The 8,889-nt window shown below is 45.8% G+C and overlaps 1 protein-coding gene across 6 annotated transcripts in view; it reads left to right on the top strand.

The window, feature by feature from the left end:
- Positions 1-496: 496 nt before the first annotated feature.
- Positions 497-8,889, top strand: part of LOC114792050 (calcium/calmodulin-dependent protein kinase type II delta 1 chain) — a 34,385-nt gene continuing 25,992 nt past the window's right edge. For all 6 annotated transcript variants that reach the window (XM_028983297.1, XM_028983134.1, XM_028982985.1 and 3 more), the window contains exons 1-2: positions 497-922; positions 1,274-1,368. In XM_028983297.1, the coding sequence (XP_028839130.1) occupies positions 861-922; positions 1,274-1,368 (157 nt within the window). In that variant the 5' untranslated portion in view covers positions 497-860. The remainder of the gene's footprint in view (positions 923-1,273; positions 1,369-8,889) is intronic.

Here is an 8,889-nt window from a genome sequence, read left to right as displayed (position 1 = left end):
GCCTTATCAGGGCTCTTAGTTTTGTAAACTCAATATTCTATAGAAATCGAATGAGAATTGCTGGTGTCTTCCTCTTGTAAGTCGCTTTGGATAAAAGCGTCTGCAAAATAAAGTAAAGTAAAGTAACATACTAACCAGTTGGGCTCAGGTGAATACATTGTTCGGCCTCTTACCTATTAGCTCTGTTAAATCCAGGTGGTGACTTTTTTTTTTTTTTTTTTTAAAGGCGTGCATTTCTCGTCGCCTAACAGTGACCCAGTGTCGCCGCCAGGCGGCGGTGTTTCCTCAACAACGGTCAAGGGTTGCCAGGTCCGCACAATTTCAGTCTACAATAAACACACTCATGGATATCACATAGTGGCGTAGCTAACCAGTCGACCTCTGATTAAAAAAAGACGTAACGAAACATTTTATTTTGTCTGTTGTTTCTGTTGGTTATTTTTGTTCTGGTTGGTCGTTTTTCCGGCCCGATCTGGCAACCTCCGCCCGCGTTTGAAACGGAGCGGCTTGTTGAAATATACATGGGAAACAGATCTATAATTTAAAGAAGCTTCGAGGGGGTTAAATAAACCTGCGTTTTGCTTTTCGCTTTTGTGGCGGCGTAAAAGCGAGCAAGGCCCGGCCCCGGGCGGAGATTACGCGCCAAAGGAGATCCAATTACGCGTCGCGGCCGGCCCCGGGGCCGCGGATCGCGGAAGCAGGAGAGCCGGGACGGGCCGGGCGAGGCCGGACGCGGCAGGCAGGGGGAGGCCGTGCGCCGCGCGTACCGCGCCGGGAACCAGGAAGGGGGGGAATAAAAAGCGCGGCGCCGCGGAGCTGCGCACCTCATTACGCGCCTCGCACCCCGCCGCTCGGACGCCATGGCCGCCACCACCTGCACCAGGTTCACCGACGAGTACCAGCTGTACGAGGAGCTGGGAAAGTAAGTTTCGTCCCTTTTTACTCTTTTTGCTCTTTTACTTTTCTCTCTTTTTTTTTTTTTGCATTCTAATTTCATCAGGTCCTGCTTTTAGCCATGCACGGGTCGATAAATACTTTTTATTATTCTTTTCTGATATGTAACTGTATCCAGGGAAATAAATGTTTCCGATTTAGATATGTTTGGATTTAGTTAGTGCGGTCTTGACCCTTGACCCCTCCGAAACCGGAGCCGGTCACCCCAGCGCATGGGGGTTACTGGTGATTTTATTTTTATTTTAATGTTTTACATTTTTTTTTTTTTATTATTGCTCGCTTGCACGGTGGTAACGAGCTTCCTTCCTCCGAACCCCAGAGGCGCCTTCTCCGTGGTGAGGAGATGCATGAAGATCTCCAGCGGACAGGAGTACGCCGCCAAGATCATCAACACCAAGAAGCTCTCCGCCAGGGGTGAGGGTCTCAGGTTTTAAAAACCCCCCAGTCCTCCGCCTGCCACGGCGCTGGACGCTGAGGAGGATCTCCTCTCCCGATAAAGTCGCGAGGTTTTCAAGGCCTGTGGGGGTTCTGAAGGGCTTTTAGGACCAGGTTGTCCTGACCTGCTGTACCACTGTGTGGCCTCCACTGCGCAGGTATCATGGTGTAGCCTGAACGCTTGCAGCTGATGGAGGTAATCCATCATTTCATCCATTTTTTTTAACGCATTTTTTAAAACTTGCTGTCCCTTGACGTGACGTTATTTTTTGCTTTCATATCGGTGAGATTTCAATGAGATTTCAATGAGATTTCCCAGGACGCGCCATTCCGGCGTATGTAGCTTTAAATGCTAATGAAGAAGAGAGGGGCGGGGCGAGGAGCCGAGTGGCCAATAGAAGTTGAGGGGGGCATTCGTGGTAATGACGTCAGCACTTTGTTGTTGGCGTTTTTTCCAGAAAAGAATCAAAAGAACCCGCTGGTTCTTCAGTGTCTCGCATGACTGAACTAAAAAAAAAAAAAACATTTGTGCTCATTTTTACATCGACTCACCGAGCAACCGCAAGGCTTCACACATTTGGAAGCCATGACGGCAGGGTCGGGAAATTCTCTGGCCGGAAAAGGCATTAGAAACGGGAGAACCTTTCCCCTTATGATGTCATAAGGGGACAAATTCCAGATCCGACCATCCGACTGTGAAGCAGAATGACCAAAAATGACCAATTACACCTATCGCCATTTCTAGCCGCCGGGGGAACTCGTTTGTTAAATAATAAAAAAGTGACAACCCGACGCCAACTCGACTCAGGCTGCCGGGGTCATGACGTCGAAACACAAATCCGACCATTTAGATGTCATTTCTTGGTTATACATAATTACTGTAGAAAATTTCAAGTGCTGATGACTGGTGTACGGTAAATAAGTGTAAGACCTATTGGACCTGTGCCCCATGCCATATTTTGTACCGTGTTTGTTGAGAATGGGGTAACCCCGTTCCGGACGAGGTTTCAGGATTTATTTATTTATTTATTTATTTATTCGAGCTCCGGTCAATACCGTTTCTGTACCAAATATGCCGTTTTGTCCCTGCCGCCAGTGACAAAACGGACAGCTGGAGTTTTTTTTTTTTTTTTTTTTTTTTAAATAATATAATATAATAATTATGTTTGTGCAGATATTAGTAAAGCGCGTCCATCAGAACGGCATGTTTGTGTGGTGAACATGCAGGTCTTTCGTTCATAACTCAAATGATCCACGTGCACCAACGGTGGGGGGGTTATGGGGATAATAATTTAAAAAATCATACTCAGATATTTCTAATCTGTCTCACAGTCGAGGTTTACTGATGATTAAAATGACCGATCTCTCCATTCTTGATCTATAATCAACATGCTCCGTAACCGCGTCATCTAGGTGACGTGCGTATTAAAATATAAAGAGCCGGATTGCCAGGTAGGACCGCCTACTTGCAGCACGAGCCATCAGTCTGTCGGTAGTCAGGGCGGTCCAAGCCTGTGCCAAAAAAAAAAAAAAAAAATTATGATTTTTAAAAATCACAAAATAAAAATTCTGGAAACCTGTAGGGACTGCATGATAAAAGCTGAATACAGAAAAATCCCCAAAAATGTATATAATCAGTCGCATCATACAAATACCTGGTCTTTAAACTGGTCTGTTGTCACTGGTGTCACAAAGTCCACTTTCAGTAGAATTGCCCAGATAGTTTTATCTGGTGTACGGTAATGATTATATATTGATGTGTCTGTGAAGTGCCACGTTTTTAAAAATTATATACCATCTACAGTCCATGGTTACACGGGGACGTGACATGAACACGAGTAAAAACCACCCGTGTAGTTTTCTCTGTGTGTGTGTGTGTGTGTGCTGAAAGGTTAGAGAAGAGGGGAGGGGATCAGTCAGGAATCCGTTGTCACGTGACTTCAGACGGGCAATAGAGCATTTCCTGCCTTCAGATGGGCCTTTGAGAGACAACACACACACACACACACACACACACACTGTCTTACGCTCCCTTTTCCTCTTCTAATGGCTGGGTGTCTGTATCCACGCGTGTTTGCATGGCATTACATAACACCCCGGCAGCAGCAGGAGACGTGTAGCGACCGACCATACAGACCCATCCCTCGGAACGTTCCGGTCACTTTCTCTTCTGCCGTGCCTCCACGCAACTCCGCTCCGCTGAAGCGTCTCAGTGACGTCGGGACCGCATCACCGCGTGTGTGAGGGATCCACGCCAGGCTGCCCCCCCAACACCCCACCCACCCGACTGAGCCCGGCGTGCCAGCACAAGCAGGCGGCTAAAAATAGCTCATTAACAAAGAACGAGTGGGAAGAAGGGATGCGGCTGGCTGAATAGTAATGGATTCTGTGAATGGGCCAAGCGTTCTTGCTGCAAAGAAATGTGTAGATTTCATATTTTTTACTAATGAATCCGTGGCTATAATTTCAATATAAACGGGCAAATCCCAACGTGAAATAAAGGATCCGTGACCAATTGGAATTATGCAGCACTCGGTTGTGAAGGATTTGGTATGGACGCCAGCAGATGCCTCACGGTTACGTTCAACTTCGCAAAAAAAAAAATAAAAAAAAATAGATGCCTTGTTGCTAAGCAACATAAGTTAGGCAGTCCGGTACGTCGCAGAACATCCAAGTGCTCCTCAAACGGTCCAGACCACTGAAGTCTTTCTGTCCTCTGCGAGACGTCTGGCTGGAAGTGGCCTGGAGACTAGGGAACAAGTCGACGTTTAGTTTGATGTTCGCGGTGATCCTGCCGCTTTTTGGTATTTCCCAGCAGGGTTCCGCTGACTGCATCCGACCGTTTGCATTTGACACAGTTTAGTGGCCGACAAATTGCCACCATTGGACCAAATTATGAACAACGTGTTCATTTAGTCACTTGTACCCAAAGGGACTAACCAAAGAGAGAACTAGGATAGCTTCAGGACAATGGGAGACATAAAAGTGGCACTATTCAGAGTGCGTGGAGTTGAAAGTGGTGCATGTGAATTTGGAATAATATGGCAGGAGGCGCTGATAGAATCGATTATATCGCAATGACGTTCCTTGGTGATTTTCTGGCGGCGGCATAAAAAAAGTAGTGGCGGTGGTGACTGGCTGCCTGATGTGAAGTGATTTTTCACTTGTGATACACAGCAGCACAGCACATGGTGCACCGAGTGAAATTCGTCCTCTGCATTTAACCCATCACCCTTGGTGAGCTTTGGGCACCATGACAGGCGACCGGGGAGCAGTGTGTGGGGACTGTGCTTTGCTCAGTGGCACCTCGGCGGATCAGGATTTGAACCGGGAACCTTCTGATTTCGGGGCCACTTCCTTAACCGATGCCCCCACTGGGCCACCACTGCCCCACCACTGATCTGGTAGGCAGGGTGGTAGTAGCCTAGTGTCTAACACATTCGCCTATGAAGCCCCACTTACTACCGTTGTGTCCCTGAGCAAGACACTTAAACCTGAGTGTCTCCAAGGGGGGACTGTCTCTGTCACTACTGATTGTAAGCTGCTCTGGGTTAGAGTATCTGATAAATGCTGTAAATGTAAACCTTGAGTAGAGCACCACTCTGCTAGGAGTGTTTTATTTTATTTTTTTCCTGTGCTTTGTTGCTGCGTTTGATTTAGCATTTCACTGCCGTTTGCTCATCTTGTCTCTTGGACTTATTTAAAAACCTAATGTAGAAGAATTGCATTGAGATGTCGAAATTAATTAAATTGCTGACATGATTAGTGGAAATCGAATCGTAAGACCAGTGAAGGTCCACACTTCTAGAATTCAGTGGATTCTTGGGGGGGGCGAAGCTTCTCTTATGTTTTTATAGATGGTTCAGCTAGAAGTGAGTGCAATATCCGCTCAAGTTAATTCTGAAATATGGACCTCATGTGCAAAGAAAAGGGGTCCAGGTGTTGATCCTTGGTGTACACCAATGTAGCATGTCAACATGGCACTTTCTTGACCACCTAGGTTTGATGCATGCCACTGAACGGGTTCAGCTAGTAGTCTTTAAGTGCACAAACTTCAAAACTTGGAACTGTATCCTGTCCAGTTCCTCCTCTCTGGTCCCTTATCGATTTCTCTGTCTAATTCAATCACTGGAGAGGTTAAATGCAGCGCTCTCTGGAGCTTCAAACCACATCCTAATTTACCCATGTAGGCCAGGGGCTTCCGAGGAGAGGAATCGGTCTTAATTAGAAATGCTTTGCCTCTCCATGTGGCTCAGTGTCAGTCTGGAGGAGCTCCAGAGGTGCTCCACGACTCTTAATAAATGCAGGCCCCTCTCTCAAGGGTGACTGGAGGTCATGATTGGAGCCTGTCTGGGTGCACGGGAACCACAGCAGTTTCCAAGGGTTTTCTGAATGAACAATTTCAATGGATCCATCATTATCATGGACTTCAGTTTCTCTCCGCTTGGAATTATGGAGGAACACTCTTCAGTGACTGTGAAATATCGAATGGCATGGTGGTGCGGGGGTAAGATGGGCTCTTGGAAATATGGACTGAATCGCAGAAAAACTGGACGAAAAAAATAAAAAAAAATAAAAAAATAAAAACCCAAACATTCCAAATCTATTAATGTAAATGGAACCATAACCCCTTGTACCGACTATTTGTGCTTTTGACATCTACGAAACCAGAAATGCGGATTGTGAGTCCCTAATCTTCTGGACGTGTCTTTTATTGTGATAGCTGGGACCTCTGCTTTATATCAGGCCCGGGCTCTGTTAAACACTACCCTTGCGTGATCTGAGCGGATTTTATTTATACTCGCCCTTTAAATAAGTGGGAGGCGTCCACTTCTGTATATGGGGTACAAATTCCTGTCTGGATTATACACACTTCAGACACACAAACACACTCGAGTTTTTTGTTTTTTTTTGTTTTCTCCAGGCATGGTGGGTAAGAAGTTCATTCTGCCATTTGTCAGAGGTTTTGTAGCTACCGACCCAGTCGTCCCAGTACAAGGCCAGACCTGCCAGGCTGTATTTACCTTCAGTGTCCCGTACGCCCCAGTCTTTGTTCCCGTGGCTCTCAGGGTCAGTAAAGGCTGTTTAATATTAACAAGTCCAGCCAGCTGAAGGGTGTCTGTGTGTGGAAATGGAGAGTTAACGATTCTTATTTAATCAGTAAATCTAGAAAGTCATTTTGTCCAACATCAGTTTGCATCTAGGTTTATGTTGAAGTCAATGCGAACCTGAATTATTATTATTTTTTTCTTATTTGCATTCAGACAGAATAGATAAAATGTCGGCTGGTTATGACCGTTATGTGTATGCATTAAAGAGGTGGAGGAACCATTTTAATGTTGGGGTAAAGCACAGTGACCTCCACACTTGAAGCCAGTTGGTGTGTGCATCTCAACGTTCCTGGCCACAGCTGAAGATGGACTCCTGTGGATGTGTTTTTTTTTTTTTTTTTTTTTTTTTTTTTTTTATATATATATATTCATGTTTCCCCAGTGCCTGCTGCACACCACAAACAAGCGTTCCCCTTTCTCCCAATGCCAAGCTCATTAGTCAGTGCGAGCAGGCAGGGTTCCGAGGCGAGTGAAGCCGAGCAGATGGCAGCTGAGCTCTCAGACCGGATCGACCACGGCTTCCCAAGCCCCGGCCGCCTCTGTTTGTTCATTCCTGGATCCAAATTTAACTCGCAATTAGGTTTTTTTTTTTTTTTTTTTTTTTTTTTTTTTTTTTTCACCCGGCAACTTTTTCATGCCTCGTAACCACAGCCTGCAGGATCATCAAAAGCTCATTTTAACGAAGGCATTTTTAGCTTTTCCTGCGTAGGCAAAGAAAATAATATGCCAATTTAATTTTTCCATGTATAATGAGCCGGATTTTAAAATCATACAATCAGATATATCAGCTGGGGACTCAAAATCAGCAAGGATCAGAATGGTTTGTGTATGCCTTTTTTATAAAAACATTTATGAAGTTATACTTTTAGATTTATATTTACAAACATGGCAAATATTTAAGGTTCTGAAGTCGTTTACAATGCAGTTCAATTCCCAGGATATCATGTGGTCTCATAATGATCTGGAAAAATGATTGATCCAGAACCAAAATCCCTCGTTTTAGTTTTTGGCCCCAAAAATTCTTCTGTCTTGTCAGATTATTGTGGTAAAATTCATCCTGTTTGAGGTGTTCGAACCTGAAAAACGTGACCATCTGTGAAGCATGAGGATTTCTGCGGAGTATGTGGTTCACGTTGGGTCAATAGACGTCATTGCCTTCACTTTAAGGTGCTGTGCATCTATTTTTTTATTTTATTTTTTATTTTATCAATCAGTGTGGGTTATTTATTTATTTTATTTTAAATAAAATCTGTTTAAGGGAACAAATAATGAAGTTGCGCACACCTACTCCGCACGAGACCTTTATTTGCAGCTCTGTGTTTACACTGCCACACCTCAGTCTTCCCATAACGTATCTGGCCTCGATCAGTAGTGTCTCTGTTCATCAGACACCTTCGGTTCCACCTTTTTGTGGGAAATTGTGACGTTGGACGTTTTAACGTGACCAGCATTTAACGGTTTCTGCAATTTCAGTTCTTCTACAGGATCAGACCAGGCGGTGGCAGGTTTGGTAGCCTTTCTTGGACCACTGCATACTGGGGTAAACCCTACAAGAGCAGGGATTTTTGGAGATGTTCCGACCCAGCGGTCTAGCAAACAATGTTACCTCCGGTCCATCATTACCATCTCCAACATCTTAATGTCCGTCCCTTAACAGTCTGTTCATTAGAGCCGGTCAGCGGTTTTAATGTTGTGGTCGGTCCGTGTATCTCCTGAATGGGAACTGCCATTCAGTCACCTGTCCTGATTTTGGGGTTACAGACGCTGCGGTTTCTACTTTTTTTTTCGTGTCCATGGGGGGGGTCGGGTTGATTTTTCAGACTTTGCGACATTTACCAGATGCCCTTATCCAGACGCAATGGCAGTAAGGGGGGTTTGAACGTGGGACTTTTGTTGCCTTCTGGTTCATACCCACTGCTGCCACTACCACCGCTGGGATCAAGGCTTGCCCCTGCTACCGAGGCGTAATCAATCCTGGTTTAATCTCCCTCTCTCTTGCACGCCCACACACACTCAGACCCACGCCTTCACGCAGCGGCCTTGCTCCCATGATGCACTTTGTACTCTGCGGCGTGATGGAGTCTGACGTGGTCTCTCTTCCCCCTGTGAACTGTGAAGGGGCTTCTGGCTGCACTCGAGAACGTTGGACACCCCTACGCATTTTCCACTGATGTCCCGTTCATTATTAAGCTCCTGGTTATTTTAAATTACGGCATTTACCAGGCGGCCTTATCCACTTAAAACCAGAAGTGACTGGGACGGTCCCCCCCCCCTGGAGACACTCGGGGTTGACCTGGGTCTTGTGGAATTCCTTCTGGGAGGGACCCGTCTGCGTTTACTTTTACGGTTGTGAGCTCGTGCCACGCCTGCCTGCACGTTCCTTTTGAGG

This window comes from Denticeps clupeoides, chromosome 1 (genome assembly GCF_900700375.1).
Source record: "Denticeps clupeoides chromosome 1, fDenClu1.1, whole genome shotgun sequence".
NCBI lineage: Eukaryota > Metazoa > Chordata > Actinopteri > Clupeiformes > Denticipitidae > Denticeps > Denticeps clupeoides.
The sequence above is the reverse complement of the archived record's forward strand: the minus strand, read 5'-3'. Positions and strand labels throughout refer to the sequence as shown.